Here is a 15711-nt window from a genome sequence, read left to right on the forward strand (position 1 = left end):
TAGACTGTGCTGGGTAAATATTAGGGGCGGAAACAGACAAGACGGGTTTCTAGGTGCAATAGAGGGGTGGGGAGGCGGGGTTGGGCGCCCTGAGCTCCGGGGTGAATGTATAAGAGGGCCACGGTAGGAACCCCTAGGGGATGCCCTGATGGGAATAGGAGTGGGGGTAGGGGGGAGGGGGGAGGGTGTTGGGTGGGCAGGGGTGGGAGGGGGGGAGGGAGGGATGGGGGGAACTTCGAGCACACGCTGTGGGTATGGGGGGCTGAGGGGGAATATGGGTGGGAGAGGGGAAGGGGCCTGTTGTGGGCCTCCCCTTCTCCCCCCCTGCCCCCAATTAACCTGGCAATCACCAAGGTTTATGAATAGTGTAAGCATTGTTTCATGGAATGTGAGGGGGCTGGGAGATTTAAAGAAAAGAGCAGCGGTCATGATCGAAACAGAGAGAGACGGCCCTGGTTTACTCTTTTTACAAGAGACACACTTAACCCCCAGCACAGCACTACAGTTAAACAATCGTAAATTCCAGTCTTATTACCACTCCTTCCATACATCTTATTCAAGAGGTGTGAGCGTTTTAGTTAGGAAGGGTACGGATTTCCTGTGTAAAGAGTCCTCTATTGATGAGGAGGGGAGATTTGTCTTTCTATATGGTCTCATGAGAGGGCAACACTATATTCTAGCCAACATTTACATCCCCCCGCCCTTTAAGCTGGAGGTTATGTATAAACTGTTGGTGTTTTGCCTGAATAAGCCGGGAGTCCCGTGGATAGTATTAGGCGACTTTAACGAAATACTAGATGGGAGCCTGGATAGGTTTCCCAAACCCGATGGGGCTAGAGCAGGGCGATTGCAGGGATTCTTGTCCGAAATAGGATTGTGCGACCTATGGCGAACACGACACCCTCAGGAGAGACAATACTCCTGCTTTTCTAGGACCTATCATACATTATCAAGAATTGACATGGCATTGGGCAATAAAGAGGCAGCAGAGGTGGTACAGGAAATAGAATATGGGGCAAGGGGGGTTTCAGATCATTCCCCCCTGTCCATGACTGTGATCCTGGGAACCAGAATAGGCTCAGGGGAGTGGAGGATAAATCCTGGTTGGTTGGAGTTAATGGATGGTTCCTCCCCCTTCCTAGATAAGATAGGGGAATATATTCAAATAAACAAGGGCTCAGCTTCATCTGGAATGGTCTGGGACTCCCTAAAAGCCTATATTAGAGGCACACTAATTCAACAAATTGCAATAATTAAAAGGAAAGCCCGAGAACAGGAGTCAGTAATACGAAATAGAGTTGCCCTGGCGGAGAGGGCATATATAGAAGCTCCATCCCCTGTAAGTCAGAAGGTGTGGCTTGATAGCCAACAAGTCTATAAAATGTCCCTCTTAACCACTTGAGGACCGCCGTATTGCCATTGTACGTCAGCACAATGGCACAGGCAGGCATAATCACGTACATCTACGTGATTGCCTTCCAGCGGGTGGGGGGTCCCATCGGACCCCCTCCCGCTGGTTACGGCGGTCCGATTCGGTCCAGGAGCGCTCCGTGATGAGGGGATGGCCGTTCGTTTTCGGCCACCCCCTCTGGATCGCTCCTGGCCAATGAGAAGCTTCCTCCCCTGTGTATTGTTTACACAGGAAGGAGGAAGTGATGTCATTCTCCTCGGGGCGGTCTTTTTGACCGGACTACGAGGAGAAGAGTAAAAGTAAGTCTGCACGAACACTACACTGACATGTAGGTACACACAGGCACACAAACCCCCCCCGATCCCCCCCCCGATCGCCCCCCGATCCCCCCCCCCCGCCCCCCCTCCCCCCCCAGTCACAGTGTCACTGATTGCATTGATCATTTCTTTACTGATCAATGCATTCAGTGTCAGTTGTGACAGTAAAAACTGTCAGGACAGTTAGTGTTAGGTCCAGGGTAGCCCCCTATCACCCCCCAATAAAGATTTAACCCCCTGATTGCCCCTAGAGTTAACCCTTTCACCCCCTTTTGCCAGTGTCACTAAGCGATCATTTTTCTGATCGCTGCATGTGTCGCTAGTGTCGCTAGGTAGCTAGTTATTTTTTTAGGTTCACCGCCAGGTTTTTATATCGCTAGGTACCCCGATATACTACCCAATAATGTTTTTAACCCCCTGATTGCCACTAGTTAACCCTTTCACCCCCTTTTGCCAGTGTCACTAAGCGATCGTTTTTCTGATCGCTGCATTAGTGTCGCTACAGTCGCTAGGTAGCTAGTTATTTTTTTAGGTTCACCGCCAGGTTTTTATAGCGCTAGGTACCCCGATATACTACCCAATAATGTTTTTAACCCCCTGATTGCCGCTAGTTAACCCTTTCACCCCCTTTTGCCAGTGTCACTAAGCGATAATTTTTCTGATCGCTGCATGTGTCGCTAGGTAGCTAGTTATTTTTTTAGGTTCACCGCCAGGTTTTTATATCGCTAGGTACCCCGATATACTACCCAATAATGTTTTTAACCCCCTGATTGCCGCTAGTTAACCCTTTCACCCCCTTTTGCCAGTGTCACTAAGCGATCGTTTTTCTGATCGCTGCATTAGTGTCGCTACAGTCGCTAGGTAGCTAGTTATTTTTTTAGGTTCACCGCCAGGTTTTTATAGCGCTAGGTACCCCGATATACTACCCAATAATGGTTTTAACCCCCTGATTTCCGCTAGTTAACCCTTTCACCCCCTTTTGCCAGTGTCACTAAGCGATAATTTTTCTGAACGCTGCATCAGTGTCGCTAGTGTCGCTAGGTAGCTAGTTAACTAGGCTCCCAAAAAGTCCCCCACATGTGGTATCCCCGTACTCGGGAGAAGCAGCAGAATTTATTTTGGGGTGTAATTTGACTTTTGCCCATAGCATGTGTGAGCAATATATCATTTAGTGACAACTTTGTGCAAAAAAAAAAAAGTTTGTAATATTCCCGCAACTTTTGGCAAAATATAAAATATTCCATGGACTCAACATGCCTCTCAGTAAATAGCTTGGGGTGTCTACTTTCCAAAATGGGGTCATTTGGGGGGGTTTTGTGCTATTTTGGCATTTTATGGCCTTCGAAACTGTGATAGGTAGTGAGGAGTTAAATCAAAAATTTGCACCCTTAGAAATCCTGAAGGTGGTGATTGGTTTTCGGGGTGCCGTGCGCGACTAGACTCCCAAAAAGTCCCACACATGTGGTATCCCCGTACTCGGGAGAAGCAGCAGAATGTATTTTGGGGTGTCATTTCACATATAACCATGGCATGTGTGAGCAATATATCATTTAGTGACAACTTTTTGTAAAAAAAAATTTATTTTATTTTTTTTGTCATTATTCAATCCCTTAGGACAAAAAAAATAAATATTCAATGGGCTCAACATACCCATCAGCAATTTCCTTGGGGTGTCTACTTTCCAAAATGGGGTCATTTGGGGGGGATTTGTACTGCCCTGCCATTTTAGCACCTCAAGAAATGAGATCGGCAGTCATAAATTAAAAGCTGTGTAAATTCCAGAAAATGTACTCTAGTTTGTAGACGCTATAACTTTTGCGCAAACCAAAAAATATACGCTTATTGACATTTTTTTTACTAAAGACATGTGGCTGAATAAATTTTGCCCTCAATGTATGACTAAAATTTAGTTTATTCGATTTTTCTTATAACAAAAAGAAGAAAATATCTTTTTTTTTCAAAATTTTCGCTCTTTTTCCATTTATATCGCAAAAAAAAAAAATCGCAGAGGCAATCAAATACCATCAAAAGAAAGCTCTATTTGTGGGAAGAAAAGGACGCAAATTTCGTTTGGGTGCAATATTGCATGACCGCGCAATTACCAGTTAAAGCAGCGCAGTGCGAAATTGCAAAAAGACCTCTGGTCCTTAAGGTGTTTATTGGTCCGGAGCTGAAGTGGTTAAAAAAATCAGAGAATAGGCGAATTTTTCAACGCCAGCACTATTTTGGCGAAGGAGAGAGGGTGGGACGAGCCCTCTCCCTTTTGGTCCAAACCAATAGTTCGCCTACAATAGTTCAGGTGATTAAGTCACCAAATGGCGATCTCATTTCTAGCCCCCCTGCAATCATGGGAGTACTCCATGACTACTACAACGACTTATATAAATCAGCATCGCGGGGTCAAGGCAGCTCTGCCACTGACTTTTTACTCCAAGCAGCAATTCCAACACTATCAGAACAGGACAAATTGAGTCTTGATCTACCACTTACGCTGGAGGAGTTAAAAGAAGCAGTGGCCGCAATGCCTAATTATAAATCTCCAGGCCCAGATGGGTTGCCGGCAGAAATATACAAGCGCTACGGTGAAGTGCTACTGCCAGAACTCTTGGAAACATTGAACCATGCATTCGAGGTGGGTGAACTTCCCCCCTCGATGCTGGAAGCTAATATAATTCTAATACTCAAGGAGGGGAAGGATCAACAGGAGGTCTCATCATATCGGCCAATATCTCTGCTGTGCTCAGATATTAAAATCCTAGCCAAGGCCCTAGCAACCCGCCTAAATAAATACATCCACAAATTAATACACCCAGACCAGTCAGGTTTCATTCCGGGCAGGTCAACCAGCACTAACATCAGAAGAGTCTTCCTAAATATCCAAACTCCCAGGGACAACGATGGGTCAGGAGCCATCCTGGCCTTGGATGCGACTAAGGCTTTTGATAGCCTGGAATGGGACTATCTGTGGGGAGTGTTGGAGAGGTTTGGTTTTGGCCCTCATTTTATCCAATGGATAAAATTACTATACAATAGACCCAGGGCAAAAATTAAGATGGGAACTGAGTTTTCCGAGGTTTTCCAGCTGGAGAGAGGTACAAGACAGGGGTGCCCACTGTCTCACCTCTTGTTTGTACTAGCCATGGAGCCCCTGGCTGTCCTGGCCAGATCAAGCCCGGACATCCGGGGATTCCAGCGCGGAGTAGAGGAAGATAAAATTGCCCTGTTCGCGGATGATGTCCTGTTCTTTATTGGAGACGTGGATTCAACCCTGAACAGGGTAGTGCAGATGATGGGGGAGTTTGGTCAACAATCCGGTCTCGTAATTAATTGGAGTAAATCAGCCCTTCTGCCGTTATCCAGATCTGGGGTCCAATGGGCGTCACCGACCGTTATTGGTCTAGAGATAGTGCCTAGACTGAAGTACCTAGGCATTTGGATCTCGGGGGAAGTGAACCAATATCTTAATGAGAACTTAGTACCATTACTAACGAAACTGAAGCAGAAACTTAATAGGTGGTGTGGTCTCCCTCTCTCCGTGGCGGGACGCTGCAATTTAATAAAAATGATCTGGCAGCCCCAAATACTATATATCCTACATAATTCCCCAATCTGGATTAACCAGAAATGGTTCCAAAAAATGGATTCTCTTATTCGAGACCTAATTTGGAAAAAGGGGCATGCCCGGATCGGGCTTCAGACGATGCAGCTTCCCGTAGCGGAGGGAGGATTGGCCATACCCCACCTGAGAGCATATTTCTTAGCGGCACAACTCCAGCACTTAGAGGGGGCAGGGCTCCAAGAGGGAGGGTCGCCAAACCATAAATTGATGATGGTTGGGACACCCCACAAGTTATTGCTTGAAGCCCTGGAGGCTAACTCATTTGCCCATAGTGGCCCTATTAACATACTAATGAGGAAGGTGTGGCATAAGGTAAAACAAAGCATGGGATATGTGGGAGTAACTAACTATACGCCCTTATGGCATAACCGCTATCTATTCGAACTAAATAAAATAGATAGATCTCTAGAATGGGACAGCCAGGGCATCAACAGGTTGGTGCAATTATACGAAGGGAATGTAATGAAAACCTTTGAAACTCTTAGACTGGAATTCGATGTCTCTAACAAGACGTTCTATAAATATCTACAGCTGAGGCATGGTATTCAAGCCCAATTTGGATCGCTTGAGATTGAAAGGACTGAAATCCCCCTGCTACAGGGACTCATGGACCATAGGCAAGTAAAAGGCCAGATCTCCAGATTTTATACAAAGATTAGGGCTAGGATCCTGAAGGGAGAGGGCCTAGATAAAAGCAGGAGGGGGTGGACAGGAGATGTGGGCCCGATTACCCAGGTACAATGGGACAAGATTCTTGCACAGGGGAGATTGGTCTCTATATCTCCATCGCAGCAGGTATCACATCTGTTTCTTATAAATAGGGTATATTACACTCCCCAGAAATTGTGGAAAATGGGTAGGAAACCCAGCGATAGCTGCCCCAGATGTGGGGCAACGGGGGACCTTCTTCATATGGTATGGAAATGCCCAAAACTGTATGGGTACTGGTTAGAAATAGTACTCAGAATAAACATGATTTACAAGATCAACTTGAAATCAGAGGCTAGGATATGTCTATTGGGGATTTTTGAAGAGGATGGTATCCCCCCTCTAATCAAGTTACCTGTCCTGAGATGTCTGTACCAGGCCAGACGGCTGATAGCCATAAATTGGCAAGCCAAACACCCCCCAGCAATCGAACAATGGGTCAACACAATTAACGCCACCATTTGGTGTGAGAGAGCAACGTATATTAAACAAAACAATCTTAAAAAATTTGGAGCAATATGGAATCCTTGGCTGATCGACATGGGATATCCCGTAGGGGAGCCCACTGAGAGGGTGGGTTAGTGTATGCCTGATGGGCTGGGGGCGTCGGATTTCTATCTCCGGCTTCCCCGGTTCATTGCCTTGTGTCCCAATGAGTGCTTATTACACCCCAACCAGCCAACCATTATAGGAAGGGTTGGTATTAGCAGCGTGTGCTCGAAGTGGGAGGGGGGGGGGGGGGGTTGGGGAGGGATTGGGGTGTAGGGCAAACCCGGCGTGAGTATGGGTACGCCCTCGCCATTGTATTATATATGTATGAAATGATGTTCTCTGTGAAATGTGGGACATATTGTTATTTTGTACCGAAAAATCTTCTCAATAAAGATGAATTATTTAAGACAGCAGGAGTGAGGGGCCCCGTTGCAGAACATGTGAAAGGGCCCCACTGCAAGACTGTAAAAAAGGGTGCTGTGATGGGAGTTAAGGGCCCCGGGATCAGTGATGGGGGCCCCTGGGATCAGAGTAAACAAGCGGTCAGGGGGGACATTCATGGTTTCTTGCACAGGGACTCTAAAGGTTCTAGATATGCCTCTGACACACCACAATAGACTGTATTGATGTTAAGGTCCATACCTTAAATGATGAATTGCTTGTTCTGCTTATGTTCTACCATATACAGTAATAAAACTTTAATAATTAAAAAAAAAAAAAAAGTGTCAGGCAAAAACAGATGAAGGCAACCCATCTCTGAGAAATTTTGGGTGTTGGCCTGCATGCCTGGCTGTGCTGTGAAAGGGGGAATAATTGGTGATCCCGAGTTGGATTTACAGCCATGTTGGGTTGGCAAGACCACCTGGCATGTATGTAGAGGTACTGGCTCTTGGGGATGTGACACTCCAGTAGTTGGGGGATTTTAATTTCCTGTGCTGGTACTCAGGCGTGATGTAGCAGCACTGGTACTGGGTCTGAGCAGTTGTTCCTGGGGCCTATTGCCGACGGAAGTGCTGGTGCTGGGCATTTGTTCCCGGGGCCTATTGCTGGCAGCTGTGCTGGTACTGGGCCTGAGAATATATTCCTGGTTTCCAGAGTGCCGTGCCCTTTTAGGAGGGACCCATTTTTTCTCCGAATCATCATTTGCTGTTTCACTATACTCAATCTGTTCAAATTTCGAATTTGATTCGGAATCAGAATTGGAATCTGATGAGAACTCCCGTTGCTCTCATCAGTCATGGAGAGGATCTGTAACGCCTCCTCACTGTTGTATACTCATGACGCTGATGGCTGGGTGGCAGGTGACGTTCGCTGACATGTGATGACGGTGTGCCAGGCGATGGTCACTGATGGGTGACAGTCCACAGACGGTGACGGGTGATGGTCACTGACAGGTGATGTCACAGATGAGTGACAGGCCACGGTCGCTGATGGGTGCACCGCTGACGGTCACTTATGGGTGATGGCTGACGGTCACTGATGGGTGATGGGTGATGGCTGCCAGTCACTGATGGGTGACGGGTGATGGCTGCCAGTCACTGATGGGTGACGGGTGATGGCTGCCAGTCACTGATGGGTGACGGGTGATGGCTGCCAGTCACTGATGGGTGATGGGTGATGGCTGACGTTAACTGATGGGGGACGGGTGATGGCTGACGGTCACTGATGGGTGATGGGTGATGGCTGCCAGTCACTGATGGGTGACGGGTGATGGCTGCCAGTCACTGATGGGTGACGGGGGATGGCTGCCAGTCACTGATGGGTGATGGCGGACGTTAACTGATGGGTAACGGGATAGCTGACGGTCACTGATGGGTGACGGCTGACGGTCACTGATGGGTGACGGGTAATGGCTGACGTCACTGATGGATGACGGGTAATGGCTGACGTCACTGATGGATGACAGGAGATGGCTGACGGGTGATAACTGACAATCACTGATGGGTGACGGTTAATGGATGATGTCACTGATGGATGACGGGAGATGGCTGACCGGTGATGACTGACAATCACTGATGGGTGACGGTTAATGGATGACGTCACTGATGGGTGACGGGTAATGGCTGAGGGTCACTGATGGGTGACGGGCGATGGCTGACAGTCAGTGACGGGTGGTGGCTGACGGTCACTGATGGGTAACGGGTGATCGCTGACAGGTGCACTGCTGACAGTCACTGATGGCAGTCTCTTATGTGACAGGTGCACTTTATGGGGTGACTGTGGTGACTGTTGGGTGACAGATGGCAATTGGGGGGATGATGGGACAAGTGTGGTGTAGGTGCAGATACTACAGAACACAGATCGGTAACTCACTGCTCCTGGCTCTTCTCTCCTCACACTGGAAACGGTGTGTGAGGAGAGAAGAGCTGGTAACAGTTAGTTACCGCTCTGTGTTCACATTTAGTGATCAGCTGTGAAAGGATCACAGCCAATCACGTGGTAAACAGCCACCGGCCAATGGCTGTTTACCATCGTCGGTGATGAGCAGTGTTCCCGGAAACGCGCCGCCACCGACGTGCACGCGCAGCGTGATCGCGCACATGCGCCGTGCACAGTGGGGGGGTACCATCTGTGATTGGCCCTTCATCACGGCCGATCACGTGGTAAACAGTCATGCCCAATGGCTGTTCACCCCCCTCGGTGGCGAGCGGTGTCTCCATGACACGGCGCCACCATAGGTACAGGGATGCACGCACACGATCGCGTGCATTCCCTGTTTAAAGGTCAGCGCATCATATGACGCCCTCCCAGAACGAGAGCCGCGCCGCCTGGCCGTCATATGACAGATGGCGGGCGGCAAGAGGTTAAAGCATGTTATACAGCACAGTGCTTGTGCTGTGTAATTTGGCCCCCTGTAACATCTGAAATACCTGGCTGATCCTGTCTGGTTCTGCCCTCTCCTCTGTAAACTGACCATGATATATAATGGCTGCTGAGCCCTGACATTGTGGTCAGTTTATGTGCCTCCGCAGCCCTCTCCTGTCTCTCCTGCGCTCTCCTCCTTCCTCTCCCCCCTCCCCTCCCTGCCTGTCTGCTCCTTGTGTCAGTGCCTGCCCCCCTTTCCTCCTGTTGCTGAAGTTTCATTACATTTTTTTTATACGATCCTGACTGTTTAATACTCCTATGTGCCTGTGTGTTTTATAATAATAAGCCATTCTTTACCAGTTCTCAGAGCGCCCCTCACATGACCGGATGGCTCTCTTCCTGCCCTTCTCCTCCCCTCTTGACTGACGTCAGCGGGCAATCCTCGGCCTGCCTACTGCAGCTGTCAGACGGAGAGGAGAGATCCGGTGGGTCACGTGAGCGGCGATCGGTGCTCTGAAAATTGGCAAAGAAGGGCTTATTTTTATAAAACAGACACAGGGGCACATATGCGTATTAAACAGACAGGATGATATAAAGTGGATAAAGTGGCTTAACAACTACTTTAATGTCCCTTTAAATAGTTAGTTTGGGCCAAGCTGGCCCAATCAAACAATTTACTGCACTAACACTCACCCATTCACAGGCAGCTTTGTATTTTATGAATGAATACTTGTACTGACTGGCTGAGTCGGATTGCAATGTCAAACGTCTGCCTCAGCCAATCAGAGGAAGTTTAGTATAAAATAATATAAAATCAATAGTATAAAATCAAAATATTGTTAAAAAGTTAAAACATACTAATGCTTCATGCGCACAGGGCATTTAAAAAAAATCAGCTGCAAAGCCAGTATCGGTGTCAGGAAAAAGCGTCTGTAACAACGCAATTTTAGAAGCATTTGCATTGGTGTTAATGCATGTTCAGCCGCATTAGCATTTAGCAGCGTTTCTTACTTAGATGAGTTACTTACTTAGATACCATGGACAGCACCGCGCAGGCGCACTATCGCTGTTAGCAGCGCGCTGCTGCTAACGGCGATATGCTGTTGGTGGCGGCTCCCATGCGCATGTGCGCGAGTGTCTTCATCGCTGCTCCGGCGCTGTGAGTGGTCGGAGCAGGAAGAATACCCGGAAGAAGATGGATGCTCCATACTACAGGGGACAGTGGTGACATTGCTGGCGTCTGTGTCAGGTAAGTGACACATAATGGGCTACTATGCGATGCTTTACCTTTGCAGGGAGACAAAGAAGAAGTAAACCCATCAGGGTTTACTTCCTCTTTAAGCTGTAAAATGCCTGATGCCCCTAGGAGCGGCTGTAAAAATGCCAAGTGTACATGAGGCCTAAAAGCTCATATAGTGTATACTATGTAGAATTCACATTTACGCTTTAATCTGTTTCAGTGTCCCCATCCAACATCTGATTCGTTATGTGTTCATTTACAATACATTTGTTGATACTATACTAATAAGACCACATTGATGTGTGTTTTTTACTAGACAGGGCAGTGGGATCTCTCTCTCTCTCTCTCTCTCTCTCTCTCTCCCCCTCTCTCTCTCTCGTCATCAACCCTGTCCTCAGGGCCCACTAACAGGCCAGGTTTGCAAGATAACTGAAATACATCACAATTTGCTGCTCAGTGATTGCAATATTCTAGTCTGCATCTCCCCAAGGTAATACATAAAACCTGGCCTGTTAGTGGGCCCTGAGGACAGGGTTGATGACCACTGATCTAGGGAACCAAATCCTGCCTGCACTACAACGGGAGCTCACTCTTTTGCTTTGCAGAGTCAGAACACCCAACTCACCAACCAACCAGCTCATACAGTTGCTTTCTGTCACTTCCAGAAACCATGCTAGCTAAAGCCCAGTCTTTGCCCCCAATAACCTTCCACAAAAATCACTTTAAAAGCTGGATTATTGCACATCTATAGAAGCCCTCTCTGTGTTGTCTTGTCCCTGTTGCAGTTTTTCTGATGAAACCGTTGTCAATAGACAGTAAGGGAGAGAAACCACAGATTCCATTAGAGTAAACACATAAGAGGGGTTCTAATTCTGCCCTGCTTTATTAAAGCAGGGGGAATTTATTAATAAAAGGCAAAAGAAACAAGATTTTTTAATGAATTCCATATGTTGACATTTCTGTTTTACATTGAATATCAGCTACTGGTTAGACAATAATAGAAAATAGTACCAAAGGTAATCAAGAAGAGTAACATCCCTTTTTTCCATAACTTAGTAAAAAGCTACTGGTTAATTTAGCTCATTAGTGCCAGACTAAAAGCTGTAATGTTAGTTTTGCATTGTGTTGACCTTTAAGTGATCTAAAATGCAATGCTTGGCTACAGTAATAAAATTGTTGCTTGACTACAACAATACCGTTGTTGCTTGACTATATTAATAACTGTCACATTGCAGGATTCTATTAAGCTTGTGAAAGTCTTTTATTACTAACATTTACCAACTATTAACAGTTTAACACCCATATATTGATTTTGCAGTTTTTTGTTCTTCCTTTATTCCTCTTTGCTGATTACAATTTCTTCTCTTATACATCAGATCTGGTGACTTGCAAATATACTGGATTCACAATGGTACATTGCATGTGACAAAGTTCTTTGTTCGTCATTTCATTTTAGATCCTCCAGAGCAGATAATTGATGACACAAGTGCACAGGATTTTCAAAACCTTTTAAGCTTGAATCTTATTGGCTACTTCCTGACTGCAAAGGTAAATATCACATCACATGGACTAGTTGCGGTATATTAATCGCTATCTGATCACAATAATCAAGCTCTTGTTAAGTAATTGGATGTTAGAAAATAACAGTAGTTTTCAACTTTTAGCCACAGGTTAATTACGCCTTGAGAACCTAAATATCAAGTTCTCTGGGACTGGAAATTCTTGATTACGCCATTTGAAAAAGAAATACCCTGTAAACTATACATGGCGAAGACAAACATTTTGGTGCAGATTTATGGGCTCCTCTCACTATATGGGTCTCATATTTATGCTTGGGAGTGCAGAGTTTAGGATGATATGTAACGCTATAATAGCATGGGGATTGATTGTTAGCCACTTGACCCAGTCCCGGTCCACTAAATATAAAAAAACATTTACTCCTGATCCGGCATTTCTTTTTACGCATATTTATTTCTTCCTAAATGTAAGTGCAGTACTTTGTTTTAAATAAATTGATATCTAGACTATATTACGCTATGGCCAGTTTTCTCTTTTTCTGGGCATCCTTTTGAGTTTAAACCGACACTCTAGCTGGATAGAGGGAGCGATCTGCACAATCCGGTTTACTGCTAACACTGCGTTCACCTGCAAGCTAAAGGCCTAAGCTGGGCTATAGTCATCCACCCTTTATGCTTGCCATCTGGTAAGCAGATTTTACAGCTACGATGGTCGGGCACTTTCTTGTTTGTGTGTGCACACTGCGGTGATATCAAGTGGCCTATATTGATTTTGTCTCTTTGCAAAGTTTCTTTGGACTCATTGATTGAGACTTTTCTAGCGCAGCTTTTTTCACTTTAATTTGTTTTCTGTGTATATCACACTGTATGCTGCTGTTTGTTTATTTACATGTTCTGTTCATTACTAATTATTATTTAGCGTGGTATCCTCTTTTGCCTTTTATAGGATAACATAGAGTGGAGTTCATGGGCTGTTAAAAAAAACGAACAAACTCCAAAAAATGGCAGTTTATGAGCTCCAGTGTGCATAGAGCCTTATATTAGTGTCTCCTTCAGAAATGTACAAATATATACACTCATCTATACTTGCACCTATAGCCAAAGACCTGTCTTTGACTCTAAACAAACTATTCGCCTTTAAAAAATGTTATATTTTTCTACTTCTAATCCCTGAAGTTTTTGTCATTGCTCTAATATTTTTCAGATCATCCTATTGGTCTTTCACTTTTTTATAGCACTTTCTATCTTTATCTCTTTCTCTCTATTTTCGAAGACCTTGTAAATGCTCTGCTATCTCCCATCTCTTGTCTTTACTCAAACTCTTTACTCAAATCTCTCTAATCTTGTGCAAGGTGGTGCATCAGAATACCTTCTATTTAATAATAAAATGTAACTATAATTTGTAATGGAAAAAGCTTATTTAACGAGTCAAAGACAGATTTTTGCTGTAGATACAAATATACTGTAGATATGTGTATATACTTGGCGGCTACTGAAGGAGACACTATGGGGTTGATTTACTAAAAGTGGAGAGCGCAAAATGTGGTTCAGAAACCAATCAGCTTCTGTTTTGTTTTTTAAGTAAGGCATAACTCAACAACCTGAAGTTAGATGCCGATTGGCTACCATGCACAGCTGCACCAAATTTTGCACTCTATAGTATTAGTAAATCAACCCCTATTTTGGGTGTGTGTAAAAATGCTTCGGACATTATTTTAATAAATTAAATAAGACTTATATTTTAGTGTGGCATTGGTGAGATGCACAGAAAAGTGTAGTACACCACTTTGGTATAATCATACTGTAGTTCACATATAGAGACTCATTTTCATTCTGTCAAATGGATAAAGCCAGAGATTGTATTTTGGTCATCATTCGAGCATCTCTTATTGGACACATTCTGTGTAAATTTAGTTTGATCTCTAGAGTAGTATTAGTTGGATTCCACCAAAGTATAAAAGTTCATTGTTTTTTTTTTTTTATTGCATTTAAATATTCAATCGTAATAAAACATTTTACTATAGTTTGTGTTTTCGTACATCTCTATTTTAGTATGCTTTGCCCCACCTAAGAAAAACCAAGGGAAACATCATCAATGTCTCAAGCTTAGTTGGAATCATTGGTCAGAAACATGCCATACCCTACGTTGCCACAAAGGTAATGTGTCCTATGTGCTCTGTATTTCCATGTATAGAGAAACTCATTCTTTTGTGGTGGATGCCATCTTTTTAAAAAACATTTATCCCAGCAGGGACTGGCTGTATCTCAATCCATGTATGAACACTGTAGTTATACAGAAGTCAGTCTGCCGATCAGCTTCTGTAAAACGGGCCCATTGTAGTCTCCTTGCTGTCAGAATATAATAGCTCAGCGCAAAGGATTCCTCCCTCCAACTCAAATGTGTGGCTACAGGGACATTTCAATTTTTTGTTCAACCCACTGGTTGAACAAAAAAAAAAACGTACTAATGTATGGTATGCTTTAGCGACTGTAATGAAATACACATTGTGCAAGAAAATTCTAAAATCTTTTTTATGGAATTCAGTAACCCAAATCTGCTTCAGCAAACATATATATATATATATATATATATATATATATATATATATGTACATTATACGTAATAATAATTTGAGTTATATATTACAATAGGAATTCTCATATTTGTGTTTTCTGTGTCAGTTTGGAAGTTATCCCTCTAGAACAAAAGCTGAGCAATTGCAGGATAAGCCATGCAGACATGATTTTCAATCAGCCTAAGCATACTAATAAATATGCATTGGGAGTATAGAAATAAAAAATAATCAATTTGCACATTTCAAGAAGTAGAGCCCCAATATGTGGTACTTATTTGCTTTTATGTACAATTTGTAAATACATTACAGCCCCTTTACAAAGTAAAACGGTTTACATTTTATTTTATTTTAAATGCATATGTATGGCTAGTATTTTTATTTTTTAAATGTTTTTAATTTTGGGGGGTCAGTTATGCTATATATAGCACCAAGTGCATGAAGATTACTTGCAAATGCTATGGAAATAAACCAGGCCAACTTTACCATCTAGGCATTACTGTAATACTTTGGTATCAACCCTCTAAAATATGCAGTGGTCACCCCAGTAGTGTATTTAGGTTTTGTGCTGCACTAGGCCTGACTAAACTCGTGCATCCCTAATTTAAATATGACGCACCCCTTCCTGTCAAGGCCACACCCTTGCTGTTTAAGACCCGCCCTAAAATTTTCGAGTAGAGACACTAGTTCTGAGGGCTGGGGGGGGGGGGGGGGGGGGTAATGGATTCCTTTAATTTGCATAGCTTTCCTCTCACTTCCTATTTGGCTATGGGGCCAATAGGAAGCGAGAGGAAATCTATGCAAATTATTTTTCCATAATGAAAAAAAAAGTGTTGCTCATAGTTCTAATTTAAGCACAAATTTCTGATAATTTTATGGAGAGGACTAAGAAGATATAACAATGCCAATGGTACAGCAGAAAACATATAGCACAGTGGGGAAGGTTTGTGGTCCAGGATGATAGGACAGTCAAAAGTAGAAACACCCCCCCCCCCACCACCACAGTTGCGGATTACCAGCCATCTGCAT

General features: G+C 44.4%; 1 protein-coding gene across 1 annotated transcript in view; it reads left to right on the forward strand.

Annotated features, from left to right (window-relative positions):
• Nucleotides 1-15711, forward strand: part of HSD17B14 (hydroxysteroid 17-beta dehydrogenase 14) — an 89530-nt gene that overhangs the window by 25238 nt on the left and 48581 nt on the right. The window contains exons 5-6 of the mRNA XM_077457457.1: nucleotides 12049-12140; nucleotides 14162-14266. Coding sequence (XP_077313583.1) covers nucleotides 12049-12140; nucleotides 14162-14266 — 197 coding nt within the window. The remainder of the gene's footprint in view (nucleotides 1-12048; nucleotides 12141-14161; nucleotides 14267-15711) is intronic.

This window comes from Lithobates pipiens, unplaced genomic scaffold (assembly GCF_037356315.1).
Source record: "Lithobates pipiens isolate NorthernLeopardFrog02 unplaced genomic scaffold, aLitPip1_a1.2 Scaffold_27, whole genome shotgun sequence".
Lineage (NCBI taxonomy): Eukaryota > Metazoa > Chordata > Amphibia > Anura > Ranidae > Lithobates > Lithobates pipiens.